The 15,426-nt window shown below is 34.2% G+C and overlaps 2 protein-coding genes and 1 pseudogene across 2 annotated transcripts in view; 1 reads left to right on the top strand and 2 right to left on the bottom strand.

Moving 5' to 3' along the window:
* LOC125817919 (inositol monophosphatase 3) overlaps positions 1 to 15,426 on the bottom strand; it is a 57,513-nt gene that overhangs the window by 38,749 nt on the left and 3,338 nt on the right. The window lies entirely within an intron of this gene.
* Positions 715 to 6,310, top strand: LOC125817855 (E3 ubiquitin-protein ligase UPL5-like; annotated as a pseudogene).
* LOC125817854 (induced stolen tip protein TUB8-like) lies at positions 11,931 to 13,341 on the bottom strand. Its single transcript, XM_049497363.1, has 3 exons — positions 13,327 to 13,341; positions 12,691 to 12,759; positions 11,931 to 12,296 (listed from the first exon to the last, which is right to left on the bottom strand). Exons 1-3 carry the CDS (start codon positions 13,339 to 13,341, stop codon positions 11,931 to 11,933), a joined length of 450 nt encoding a protein of 149 aa, XP_049353320.1.

Here is a 15,426-nt window from a genome sequence, read left to right as displayed (position 1 = left end):
ACTAAATTAGATTAGATTACACTACCGGAAAGTATGAGACAAATTTCGAGATGGTCCCTTATGTTTAAGTTATTTGAAAAATAATCACTTGAATATACTCATGAGCGATTAAGTCCTTTAAGTTTGTCAATTGTGAACGTTTGTCCTTATCATCAGATATTTTAACGACTTTTGATTTTTTTAAAAAATCAAAAAAGTAATTAATAGAAATTCATATTCTGGATGCTTAATTTTTGATAACTGGTGTAGTTTTTACTATTTCTTAAAAAAATATGTTTCTAGTGTCTGATGTAGATTTTAAGATTGCAATGTTTGAAATTTGACAGAAGCATGCAACTCTTTTTTCCACAATTCTTGTTATGTTGTCACCAAACATCATTCTTTCATCACTTGCATACTTTATAAAGAGTTGGGCATTCCTCTATTCATGTCTCCAAGTATGTGATCTATTGACTCACTGAGTGACTTTTACTTACCTTAATGTAAATAAATTTTTAAATACATAAGTAGTACCAAAATTTCACTTTTATTAACTTAAAGGATTTAAATGGTTTTAAAACATATTAAGGGGATTAATTCTTAAAATATTAATTACCATTTTATCTCTTCCCTTCTCTTTTAAACCAATTTTCCCCTCACATTTTCACATTGCCCTGCCTTTCTCTGTTTCTCGGCTCTCTTCTCCACCCAAATTTGTTGCCCCATTTGATCGGAATGTCTCCGTTTTCCATCAACAACAACAACACCGGCACCAACAAGCGTAAGCGTGATGTTGTCATCGCGATAGATCAATTGAACGACTTATCTTCAAAAATTTTAGAGTTGTGCAAAAACAAAGATAACTCTATTGAGCCCTGCTTAGTCTCAGATCAGATACAAAGCGGGGTTATGAATTTTTTGAGTGCAACTCCAAATGATTTTGATCGAGCCACAGAACATCTTGAGTTATTTATTTCCTCCTCCGTTCCAAAAGCTTTGGTAATGCTTTATCTGAATCAAAATTATACAATGATTGCTTATACATCCATTCGTGAATTTATTAATTCACTTAAGAGTGATTCCCTTAAACCAATATATGCTTTTATATTGTTAAAATTTTGTATTATTTTGCGAGAAAATGCCGAGACTGATGATGGATTGTATCAAATTTGTCGGAGTAGTTTAGGGGCTATGATAGAGTCCACAGGGATCGTGAGGTGCAAGTATGCCAGAAAAAGTTGGTATGTTTTAACGATGTTTTTCCTTTTCTTATGGAGATATCAGCTGAGTTATCCTTTGACTTAGACTCGACTATGGGAACATATGGATATGAGGGGTTATCATTTACCCTTGTGCGTGATTTTACTGCATTTGTGCTTCCAGTGTGGAATGCCTTACAGTTGATGGACAACGACACTCATGAAGAAAAGTTTTATGAAAATATTGGTTTACCTTTGTGTAAGATGTTCTATGATTTGCTCGCAAAAATGGTGTGCTCTTTAAGGTTATTGGATTCAACAGAGAAAATAGAAGACATTTTAATTGTACCTTGGTGGTCTCTATATCTTGATATCCTGAAAAACTTACAGAGTATATCTAAACTGTATATCAATATGGAGAGTAATTTTTGGCGGATAATGAAGCAAGTAAAGGGTTCATTGTGCTATTTGATCGCTAAGTTTGCAGAGGAATCAGAACATTATGAGTGGCTTTTTGAACACAAAGAGGTAACAAACTTTTATATACGGAGGCAATTAGCAATGATGATGCTTCCAGAAGTTGAAGATGCCGTAGAAGATCAGTACAACATGCTCATTGACAGGTCTAAATTGCTAGTAGACTCGTTCGAGTATATTGCCAAACTCGATTATCTGCCAGGAAGTTTCTTTGTGAAATTCAAAGAGGAACAAGCTACTGGGCCTGGTATGTTGAGGGAATGGTTCTTACTAGCATGCCAGGAAATTTTCAACCCAAACAACGCGCTTTTTATTGCTTGCCCAGACGATAATAGAAGTTTTTTCCCAAATCAAGGTAACCTTTCATTTCATTTATGCATTATTGCTCAAATTTGAGGAATATGACTTATATCTAACAAATAAGGAAATATTTTCTACAACTCTTTTTCAACCTCACACCTCAGCCTTCCACACTAACTCAAGTCTCGCGTACCGATTCTCGAAACTATTTAGGAATCTGATTCTCAATTCTTAATTTGAAACCCGACCACGATTAGAGACCCAACTTCTAAGTCTCGAATCATCTCGGGGTTGAATCTCAATTTAAGTGTCAGGTCTTAGGTAAATATTCAAAGTATAATCCTGAAGTGGGCATCGAGGTCGGATCTTGTGTTAGATGTCAGGTGGTGTTCAGAGTCGGGTGTTAGAGTCGATAGTCGAGGTTGGGTCCCAATTCACGTATCAAATCAAGTCCTGAATCGATCGTTGGGGTCGAGTATTAAAGTTAGATCACAGTTCAGAAATTAGGACCTGAGTCGGTTGTTAGATTCATGTGCCATATCAGATCTCAGGTCGGATCCTAGTTTTCGTTTCAGGTTCCAGATTGGGTGTCGGAGTCGGGGTTGGGGTTGGGGTCGGGTCTTGATTTGGAACTCAGATCTCGGGGCTAAGACCTAGATTAGTTTTCAAGGTTAGATGTCGAGGTCTAGTCTCGATTTGGAAGTCACACCTTGATACCTCCAAACTCACACTTTACTTAAGAAATATAAAATGGTCAAAGACAATTACATAACTGAACAAGAGTTGAGGTCGATCCCACAGGGAATGCATAAGAAATAAATCTACTAGCTTTTATATTCAGTTGTGCTTGATATTTCCAAAAATAAAAATTGTGTAAAGTGACGATTAAATTTAAGTTAGTGCTCAACTAAAAAAGAGTAATTAGAATTCAATATTAAAAGTAACAAACGATAGTCTCACAATTTTGATTATGAAATGGAAGAGATCTGAATTATGTTCCCCATGATATCGACATACAACTCATATGTCATACAAGTAAAGGTCTTTTGATGCTAAGTAAGTGTTATTAGCAGGTTAAGAATACCTAAACGCTTTTCAGCCCTATTAGATGAATATCACTTCTCTCATCTTGGTCTTAGAGTGTGTACATTATCAACCCTTGCTTTCTCCTATAAATTTTTTTCCGTCTCATGATCAAATCTTCAAAACGAGTTTATAAAATACAAAGTTCATTCATTTCTAGATTTCCCTAATCATATCCTTCTCACTCGAGCAAGTGATGAATAGAGGAAGATTCTAACGCGTTCACCTATTAGAAAGCAATCAAAATAAAAATATAAACGAAGCATGCAATGAATCAATCGACAACCCTTCGTGGTTGATCCTACAATTGCTACCTAGTTATGGTTCCCACAACCCTAGTTGTGGTGTTTAGCTGCGCATATTCTCAACAAAATAGTAGTGAAACATTAACGAATATTGAAAAGTGAAACACTTAAGATAATGAAATTCACTCAGTTTTGATAAGGAACTGAAACTTAAGATCAAAATGTTGATTAATTATCCAAAAATAAGCAAAAAACAAGAATAATAATATAATACAACCTTAAGTAACCATTTATAGTCTCAGAGATGAATCTTAGTTGAAGTAGGAAAGTGATCTGGTTGATGTCGTTCATGAAAGGGTAAACGACTCGTGAAGCTCTTCATGGTCTGTTAATCCCTTCATGATCTTTCACTTAGAACAATTTGTTCAACTTTAGTCTCATCTTCCCACGAGCCTCAATACGAATCATATAGGTCTCCACGGCTCGTATGAAGTCTTGTTCAACTTTCCTTTAGATTTGGACTTAGACTTCATTTAGTCTGAAGCTTCACATACTCATAGCCTTATCGTACAAGTCACCGCAGACCGTACATGGTCTCGTTGTCTTGCACTTGGCTTTTTACTCGCTTAGGCAATCTTTACAGCTAGGTTCATAGACCGTACATAGATCCACGACTAGTATGAGCATCCGTCCTTAGCCACTTCATTTCCATTTCAGGCTTTTTTCTTTCAACTATTTCCAAAATATCTTTTCTTGCACATTACACCAAAAAGCATCATATCGATAAAGACATGCTTGGTTACTTGCAATAATCCTCTGTTTTGGGCGTTGAATGTGCCATATGTTCATGACACATCAAACCCCGAGTAGATAGTTCGGGTCAAGCCACCATTTGGAAGTCAGGTCCTGGGTCGGAAGTAAGGTTGGGTTCTATTTTGAAAATCAGGATCAAGTTCAAATGTCACTCTCGATTAGATCGTTGGATCTCGAGTCGAGTGTTGAGATTGGATCATAATTGGTTGTTGAGGTCGTGTGTAGATTTAGGTGTTGGGATTGGTTCCCGTTTGAAAGCCAGGTCCCTAGTCGGAGTCGAGGTCAGGTTTCGGACCAGTCGTCAGGGTTAGGTGTTAGGGTCGGATTCTAGGTCGGGTGTTGGGGTCAATTTTTAGTTCAAAATTCGGTCTCAATTCAGTAATCAGAGTTGGATATCAGATTGATCATTAGTATCATGTCCCGATTCAGGTGTCGAGATTAGTCTCATGTCGTTTGTCAAGGTCAGAACCTGAATCAATCATTAGGGTCCTCAGTCCGAATATCGGGGTGGGGTTCTGGATCAGTTATCAAGGTTAGTTTCTGGATCAGAAATTATTTCTTGATAATGTATTTTCTACTCTCTAGCCAAACAACAAAAATATTTTCTCGAAAAATGGTTATCATTTATCAAACAAATATTAGAAAATATTATACACTCACCAACCAAACATAAGAAAATAAGTTAGAAACCACCTTATTTTCCAAGAAAATATTTTCTAGAAAAATATTTCACATACCAAACACTACTCTCATTGTCTAAGAAGTGGTGCTTATACGCAATTTCACTGTCTAATAAGTGGTGCATATATACCCTAGTTCTCTAACAAAGGATTCATAGATACACTTAACCATCTTAGGTGTCTTAAAAATATTTCTTCACACATTTTATTTTACCCCTCCAGACCCAACCTAACTAAAAACCACTGAATCCCTCTTATACTCATACCTGACCCCAAATTATTTTATGAGTGAGTAGAAAAGAGATTGTTTTTTCAACAAAGGTATAGCCTCTCTAAGTCTCAATGTTGAGGAAGAGTATATTTGACCCTTTTTCCTTTTATTTGGAATATAAATATTTCTCATATACCATTTGTGCTTGTTGCAGCATTTGAAGTGAATCCGTTACACCTTGAGTATTTTCGATTCTCTGGAAGGATGATTGCATTGGCCTTAGCATATGATGTACAAATTGGAGTTGTTTTTGATCGTGTCTTTTTCTTACAATTGGCTGGAAATGGTGTATTATTAGAAGACATTAGGGACACAGATCCGTTCTTGTACCGTAGCTGCAAGGAGATATTGCAGATGGATGCAAAGATATTGGATCAAGACGTGTTAGCATTAACATTTGTTTGTGAAGTTGAGTCATTGGGTGTGAGGAGAGAAATAGAGCTTTGTCGCAATGGGAAAGATATCGTTGTGGACAGCAAGAATAGGGAGACTTATGTGCATCTTCTTATCCAACATCACTATGTAACATCAATAGCAGAGCAGGTCGCGTATTTCTCAAAAGGATTTTCAGATGTAATAACTATGTCAAGGCTCTGGTCTTTTTTTCGATGTCTTAGTCTTTGAAGATTTCAACTTAATGCTTGGCGGTAGAAGTGATATTTCTGTCGAAGATTGGAAAGCACATACTGATTACAATGACTATGAAGAAAGTGATCTTCAAATATCCTGGTTTTGGAAGGTACGCGCTTCTTGTCTACCTGTAAATATGTCGATAACCTCTTAAACTTGTCATTAAACTTCATTTAGAAAAATCAAGCTACAACATGTTCTCTACTGGTAGCACACATTTAATAGAAACAACACAATTGAAATATAATTTTGTAAGTCTCTACTTGACTGCTTGATAAACACATCGATTATTCAGAATGTTCTGTCATTATCATCGATCATTCACTTTCATTACATCGATGTGAATTACTTTTCTTTATTTGCGTGCAGATAGTAGAGACTATGTCTGTTGAGCAGAGAAAAATGCTCCTTTTCTTCTGGACTTCAATTAAGTCTCTGCCTTTTGAGGGCTTTGGTGGTCTTGATTCAAGAATGTCAATCCACAAAACCCTAGAGCCTGATGATTACTTGCCATCTTCACATACTTGCTTCTACCAACTATGCTTTCCAATTTATCAATCCATGACAGAGATGGAAGATCGACTCAGGATAATCACCCAAGGAGACATTGGATCCAGCTTTGGTACCGTGTGATTAGAGGCAGAGGCGAAACCAAGACTTTAGAGTTTATAAACATGAGATACTAGTTCTTCAAAGTTACTTGTTCTATATTTATAATAATACCTTGTTTGGATGGTTGATACCTATTTTAATGTACTGTTAGTTTAGATACAATATTTATTTTGATTGTTACTTAAATATTGCATCAAAATTTTTCTGATTGTGATTAGTCATTGGTTGTTCACTCTATCTTTATATTGGAAACCTAGCATGTAAGAGAATGTGCAAAAATGAGTGATAGGAAATAGGGGTGTGCATTGGCCGGTTCAGTTAGGAAAAATTAACCTGTATATCTTCAAATAATTATTATTTGATTATTGTGATAATAATCATTTGTCTCTAATTAAGAAAAACAATAAGAAGAACATGGAGAGCTAACCCTTATTAAAAAGGATTACCAACACGTTCAAAGACCTCTTTTTTTGCCTATTTTTGGACGTTTTTTAAAAAGCTTTTTTGCTTATTATTTGGAGGTTATTTGGATATTTTTTTTGGATCAAGTTTATTTTAATTGAAAAAAGATTCTTCATGTAGAAATTTAGTCGTAATAAGAAAAAAACTATCTAATATTTATTACATTCATCGTAGTCGATATTTAATATCATTAAAATAAAGGTATAATATTTGAAAAAAATGGTGATTTTTTTATTGTCTAAAACAAAATCTTTTTACGAAGGGCAAATAGTTCAAACAACATTTCTAAGGACCTTCATCTGGACAATTCCCCCACCATCTTAAGACATATTTTACATTTACGAGCCAATTTTTAGAAATTATATGACTTTCTTGATTTATCGTGTGTATTACCCATGGATTTGGTGTCTTAGGGTACCTGGAATTTTTTCATGAGGACCTCCATAATGAGTTAGGATTAGCATTACGTATACTCCCACCAATTTTTAAGGCATATTTTTGCATCTACAAGCCAACTTTTAGGGATTGCACGACTTTTTTTTATTTTTCGTGTGTATTAGACCATGAATTTGATTATCCATATGTGAGAAATACCTTTCCCAAATAATTATCATGTCTTATGAAAATGATGATTATGATTATAGGGTGCTTTTAGATGAAAGTATCAATGTTATTAGGAAAGATTTTCTCACATATGACTATGATCATGATTTGTGAAAGGTATTTCTCACATACGGATTCACATGGGTGGAAGGTTTTCTCACCTATGCTTAAATTGTGTTTAAGAAGTTATTCTATGTTTTGATATTAAAGATGTTGATTGGTATCGCTCGTTAGGTGCTACAAGGCGTCACATTCATGGGCTAATACACTTGAAAAATTGGAAAAGTCGTGTAATTCCTTAAAGTTGGCTGGTAATGTGAAAATAAGCCTTAGAAAATGGTGGGATTATACGTAATGCTTCACCAACTTATTACAGAGTTTTTTCAAAAAAGAAAAAAAAATGGGTGCTCCAAGGCGCCAGATCCATGAGCTAATACACACCAAAAATTGAGAAAGTTGCGTAATTCCTAAAAATTGGTTGGTAATTGCAAAAATGGGCCTTAAAAATGGTGGGACTACACATAATGTTTTTCCAACTCATTACGGAGGTCCTCTGTCACTCCCCGAGCCTACACCCTGGGCGGTACTGGCACTCGAGAACCATTGCTGGCCCTAAGCAAACCCTTCGCCTGACTTACTTACTCAGCAGAAGACTTAGACATAAGAAAGAGAATTCAAATACAAGATAACTCAACATGTCTCAAAACTGAAGTCTTAATGTTTTAAGAAAATAAACATTTAACATAGCCAAAGTGGCAACTCAAGTCTAATCATAAGCCAATAACAAGATAATGACAAATGAACTAACGTCTGATTGACTATCTATGAAGCCTCTAAAACAACTAAGATGGATGTCAGGACAACCCCACGACATCCTAATGAACTGATAATAATACTGAAAGCAATAAAAGGGATCATCCGGAAAGCAAGAAGGCTCACCACATGACTCTGAAATGATCAACTGGATCAACAATGCGCTGGATACCGATCCTAGTTACATGTGTATGCATCATAATAAGATGCATGTAAACTAGCATCAGTACATTGAATGTACGAGTAAGCGAGTTTGAATGTTAAACACAACATAGGCTTGAAAAGAATCTAAAGAACTTACCTAGCTCAACTCACTTAACATAACTAAACTCATTTCAATATAAAACAGTTTAAAACAAGTGCAATATAAAGAAAAGTTGTTTAAATTATGATGTCAACTCTGTGTGTATGCAAAGATACATATAACTCTGAAATGTATGTAAAAATACAATAAACTGTGTATATAAGAATACAATTACTTATGTGGGAGTTTCTTTAACCAACAACCATTACGTAAGAGCTATTATGATAATACAACATTTTGCCTCACGCTGCCATGGACACCCTATACCTTGCCGAGGGTATAGAACCTGAACTACTAAGTGGATCCACTAGTCTATGCTAAAAAGCACTAAAGGAATCATCTAAAAAATATGACCATTTTTAACCCATGATGGCTACATGGTTTAACGGGGATGTGTGTTTGTCTGAACTTTCTCCCATTTCGGTGCTCAATACTACTCCCAAAATATGATACTAGCTCTTATGTTTAAAAACATACTTCTTTCTGTGATTTGAGATAATTGCTCAAAAACTTAGCTCAAAGACTATCTTGGAAATCAAAGTTTCCTCTCTTGCTTCATTTAGAAATCGATTACTCTTTTCTGAAAACTAGCTCAAAGGCGTTTTGAAATCTCAGTTTCCGTTCTTATTTAAATGTGAAAACATTTTAAACTCTTTGGGAATACATAGTCCCCATATACTTCTTTGAAGAAATGGACTTCAAACTTTACTCTTTACTCAACTTGAACTTTAAGTCTTAAAACAAAGTTAAAAGCATTTGCAAAAAGACTTCTTGAAAAGACTCTAAGAACTTCCTAGACTTGGCTCTTGACTTTCCTTGAATTTGAATTTATGGATTCAAGGTTATGATTCATGTTTCTGGATGATTTCTAGATGTTTAGAAGTCATTTAAAGTAGTTAGAATCAATGGAAAATGTTAGTACACTTTAAAATGACTTAAATAGGCTAAACGACGAAAATTGGTAAAAAACATTTATTTGGGCGCATCCCGGGCGCGCCGTGCCAGGCCCCAACTTTCTGGGGATCACTTTGGGCGCATTGCAGGCGCGCTGCCCCAGACCTTCTGGCGCAGATGGGGCGCGCCGCTCCTGCCCCATCCCAGGTGTCTGACGAATTTTTCAATTCGGTTTCTGATCCTAAATCGTTTTAAATCGATTTCTTTCTCAATACTTTCTTAGATTCAAATACCCAAAGCATATATACTAGAATTCAACTTAAAACAACTCTTAACATCGCCAAAAGATCTCAAGAAAGCCCATCAATCACACAAGTTCAATAATGAAAACAATCTCAAGAACACAACTCAAGAACATCAAATTCTAACTCTTTTAGAACGAAAATCGCTGAATTAATCATGTTTAGCGCGTGGATGAACTAACCCAATGTTTTGTGATCTCACATACCTTGTAGGGATCACCCCCGACAAAATCCACAAGCTAATCTCGACGAATCTTGAACGAATCTTACTTCTCTTCTCCTTTCTCCTCTTCTTTTGTCTTTTCTCCAAGCCCTAGCGTATTTTGGTAAAAGCGTAAATTGATCTAATTCTGATTAGACCCTAACTTAATTACCAAAAATGAAATAAAATAATTGGGCAAGGAAAAGACCAAACTACCCTCTCAAAATCCGGATTGGACTTTCCTTATTCCAACAACCCAACTTCCAAAGGGCATAACTTACTCATACGAACTCCGAATCGCGCAAACTCAGCGGCGTTAGAAAGATCATTCCAAGATCTTTCCTACCATATCTGGAAGTACCTTTAACTCATTTTGAGCTAGAAGTTATGGTCGTTTGAAGTTGGCCAAAACTCAACTTTTCCTATCCTAAACAAATTTCCAGATTTTCATTATTTCCAAAAATGACTATTTCCAGTTCTTAGCTTCTTCCTAGCAATTTCAAATTGCGAGATGTTACATCCTCATAAAAAAATGAATTTTTTTGGGTACTCCAAGGCGCCAGATCCATGAGCTAATACACACGAAAAATCAGAAAAGTAGCGTAATTCCTAAAAGTTTGCTGGTAAATGCGAAAATGGACCTTAAAAATGGTGGAACTATACATAATGTTTCCCCAATTCATTATGGAGATCCTTAAACAGTTTTTTCAGAAAAAAAATTTAGATGCTTCAAGGCTCCAGATCCATGTGCATTAACACACGAAAAATTGGGAAAGACACGTAATTCCTAAAAGTTGGCTGGTAAATACGAAAATGAGCCTTAAAAATGGTGTGACTATACGTAATGTTTCCCCAACTCATTATGGAGGCCTAATAAAGTTTTTTTAGAAAAAAAATTAGGGTGCTCCAAGGTGCCAAATCCATGGGATAATTCACACAAAAAATTAAGAAATATCCATAGTATATATATATATATATCTATACTTTCTTAAAATCATTAGTTCCCTATGTTAAATGTTAACTTATGATAATGCCCCCAACTTAAAATATCCAATTTAGTATATCTTTTATATTTTATATTATATTAAATTTAGGGAAAATGCATTAGTACCCCCAGCCTATGCCCGAAATCTCAGAGACACACCTAACAAGGTTCTATTACCCCCCCCCCCCAACTTATTTTATATGTAATATTCTATCCCTTTTTGGCCTATGTGGCACTATCTTGTGGGCCCAGCGCATGTTAACAATTTTTTCAAGGATAGTGCCACGTAGGCCGAAAAGAGGTAGAATATTATAGATAAATTAAGTTCGGGGGGTAATAGGATCTTAGTAAAGGTTAAGTATGTCTTTGGGATTTCGGGCATAGGCTGGGGGGTACTTATGCATTTTCCCTTAAATTTATTTAAAAGCATAATGTTAAAAGGGTTGAAATTTTTTCAAAAATTTGTGACTTTTACAAAAGGTTGTAATTTTTTCGAACACTTGTGACCTCTCCGATGAGATCTTTTCAAAGGGTTGTGACTTTTCATTTCTTTGTGAAACTTTTACAGAACCCTCCGTAGGGAGTTGGGGGAACAGTTCATACAGTCTCCCCATTTTAAAGTTCATTTTGGACATTTAGGCGCCAATTTACAGAAATTAATCGATTTTCTCAGTTTTTTATGTGTAGCTCTTAAATATTTTGGTGATATGACTTCTAGATAATTTTTTGCGAAGTTGTTTCCGATATTAAACCATTAATAAAACAACAAAAAAGATATTACCCCTTTATTATTATTATCATAACTAGAGATCAAATCTCATATCATCTTTAATCAAACCATGACATACTGAACCCTGGACAAGATAACAAACATAGCTTTAAAAAAACTATGTAAAATATCCCACCCGACCACCTAGACCTAGACATATGTTAATGCTAACATATGCCCTCGTTGTAACCATATTATATTAAAATATAGTAATAATAGTAGTAAATAAAATACTCAACTAAGAAGCAAAATAAACACAACCAAACTTCAATAATAAAAAAAAACCATCATTCATCAACCATTGAATTTACTCTTCAACTTTCTCTGGTTCCTCAGATACAGGGGCAGCTTCCTCTGCTTTCTCTGCTTCCGGTTCCGCAACTGGGGCTGCTTCTGGTTCAGCTTCGGGTGCTGCAGCCTCCTCAACGGGTGCTGCAGCCACCGGTTCCTCTGCTGCGGCTGTAGGTTCTTCTGCAGCCGCAGGTTCCTCAACTGGGGCTGCAACAGGTTCTACTGCAGCTGCCACTGCGGCTGCAGGTTCTGCAGCTGCAGGCTCTTCAGCTACAAGGGCTGCTGCTTCCTCCGCAACAGCAGGAGCAACCTCTTTTTCTACTGGTGCTGGTGCTGATTCAACCTCGACTTCCTTTTCTACAACTGGTGCTGGTTCCCCCACCTGTTGAAGACACAATTAAGTTAATTAAAACCTACTTTAAATAACATGATCATGCAAAATTCAATACGATATCAGAGCAGTCATATGTCCTGAGTTCAAATCGCACCACTACTATTATAAAAAAGAACTTCCACGTGTTTGGACAAGCAAAAAAAAATAATCAGACCAACACTTGAGCTATGTTTGATACCGCATCCGTGTCAGATCCTCAAAAACTATATTACTTTCTGAGGATCTGACAGGAACGCATGCAATCACAGTTTTGAAGATTCCAAGCAACATAACATGTGAGCGGGTGTTACAAAACATTATTAAGTAATTAAAAGTGGAACTTCTTTTAACAGATTAAACTTTTAGATAAGACGATCAAATAATTAAATGCTACCTTGGTTACCTCTGGAGCTGGGGTAGCCTCAACCTCAGCTGGAGTAGTCTCTACTGCTGCTACTGGTGCAGATTCAACCTTTAAGAAAGACAAAAAAATCAATCAAGTGAGAAAGATCCATCAAATTAAAATATCTTTGATTAATGATCAACTGTTTTCAGATTGATCATATGTAAAAGTATTACATATGGTTTTAACAAAATTAAAGATTCAAGAATTCTGCTTTTTTTGTGTAAAGGGAAAAATAATATCAAAACATATACTATAGCTAGTAAGTAAGATCAAGATTCTATTTTTTTAGTGTTTTCCTAATTTGATCTATCAGATCACTATGCTAATATTTAAAAATGTTGGTGTTAAATTCTACTTCTTAAAAAATGTTTCATCAATAGCATCGATCAAATCATTCAAAAATTCACTACTTTTGGAGGATCCAACATGCTAGTTGACGTTTTTAAAAAGTTCGAGTTAAATTGGTAATAAATCTTGATATCAAATATGATCACATCTTTATACAAGAATGATCGAATAATATTTCAGGATATTAAAAACATTGAAGAAAAGTTAATTAGCTAACTGATCTTGATCAGTTTTTAGTTTTCATTTATAAAGAAATAGAAAAAAAAAACATAATTATAAAAATACCTCAACACTGGCCATTGGAATAAAGTTGAAAAATAAGAAAATGGGAAAGAGGAAAATAAATGAAGAAATGGAAGGGGCAAAAGGTTTGTAATTGTAATTGGTGATGGAAAAAATGATCAAATAAGAGAGCTTTATATAGAGAAGTAAAATGGAGTGTATTTAATTTAAAAATAATTAATGGAAGAAAAAAGAATCTTGAAGGATATACATATTGACACCTCACCTCACATCACTGACAATTAAGGGTGTACAAAAGATTTGGATGTCTAGTTGTAAATGTATTTACTTTTACTTTACTTTATGCTTATAATAATAAGAAAATAAGTAATAATAATCTTACAAAACATTTTCTTTTTTCCTTACTTTTTTATAAGTTTAATCACTCCGTACTCAAGTTGAAGATCTATCAGAAACAACTTCTATATCTGTAAAAATAGAATTAAGATATGCATACCCCATTTATGGGATAACATTCAGTATGTTATTATTGTTATAATCATCGGATATTTAAATTTACATGTTCAATTAATCTAGATTCTAATGGAGTAAGTTCATCAAGTAACACATAGTAAAATAGTAAAATTCACAAATAATCATTTTCAGCTATTGTTATGGAATTTCAAATTCAACAAGTAAAACTTGAAATTTGAAACTTCTTGATTTTGATTATTTTTTAAATATATAGTCTTAAAAAGGACAATAGATGTCATTTTTGCCGAAATTCAACAAAATTGTATCCCCTTTCCTCGTTTTCCTTATTGTTTTTTAACGAGACGATTTTTTCCTTTCATAGCATTATGACTTAATTTATTTATCAATTTGAACTTGAGATCGATAATGAGAATAAGTTCATGCTTACCTTATTTTATAAGAAAAATAATATTCTTACACATTCTTTTCCTTTTTGATTTTCAAGATGGAGAGGTTTTTCTTTGAAAAAAATTATAAATTCATTTATTTATCAATTTATCTATTCAAACATTAGATCGACAATATGAATAAGTTCACATTAACAATCTCTTATAAAAAAAATTAACAGTAACTCATTCTTTTCCTTTTTTTCTTCCTTATTTATTTAGAAAATAAAAACCTTTTCGTTTGGTGGCATTACAAACTCATTTAATTACTTATTAATCTATTCATTCAAATTTAGGACCAACAATATGAATAAGTTCACATTGATAGTATTTTCTAAGAAAATTAATATTCAACACATTCTTTCTGTTTTTACCTTATTGATTTTCAAGATGATGGGCTTTCTATATGATAATACAGTAACGATAACATATTTAATCTCATGCTGCAAGTGGAAAGAATAGTGTGTACACATGACCTTACTCCTATCTTAAAAGGTAGCTAAACATATGCGATTTCGATAGATCCTCAACTCAACTAGAAGGTTTTTTTTTTGTTTAATAATATTATTAATTAATTCATTTATTAGGTTTGTTTAAAAGCATTTGTTTTGATTGGGAAATAGCAAAGTCACATGGTGGTGGAGACCATTTACTATAACAGCTATCATATCTTTTTTCTTCCTGTGTTTTGTGCAGTAGGGCATGTAGGTGACTAAGACCATCATGCTTTCATGTTCTTCTAATTTTTAAATTAATATTTTTCTTAATTCTAGTCCCTTTACAACAAAATCTCTTGGTTTAAGGGAATAAATATAATTTTTTTAAAATTTCACATCCTATTTTCAGTAGGGTTCGATTGAATATTGACTCACGCCGAAAACTTCTACGTAGGGTAAAGTATTTTGTAATCACGTTTTTGTACTTAAAGCTTGAATTTGAGATTTCTATTTAAAGAAAAATAAAAGAGTATGTATCACTGTATCACAACTCTTACCGTTAGAACGAATCAAGCTGCTAATCCATGTAAATAATGACTCAACCTTTTATCTAAACTTTTTTAATGTATGTATTGGATCTCACAAATTATTGTATAAATGTTTAATTAGTAGCAACATATTTTCTTTCAGTATGTGCATTTACCAATGTGGTATGATAGTATATTTTAGTAAAATTCATTTTAATAAGTTGTTTTGTAAATGCAAAAGTTGCAAAATATGTTACTACAATCTAAAAATAATTTAAC

The sequence above is a fragment of the Solanum verrucosum genome, unplaced genomic scaffold (assembly GCF_900185275.1).
Source record: "Solanum verrucosum unplaced genomic scaffold, falcon-dt-bn FXZP01000254.1, whole genome shotgun sequence".
Lineage (NCBI taxonomy): Eukaryota > Viridiplantae > Streptophyta > Magnoliopsida > Solanales > Solanaceae > Solanum > Solanum verrucosum.
The sequence above is the reverse complement of the archived record's forward strand: the minus strand, read 5'-3'. Positions and strand labels throughout refer to the sequence as shown.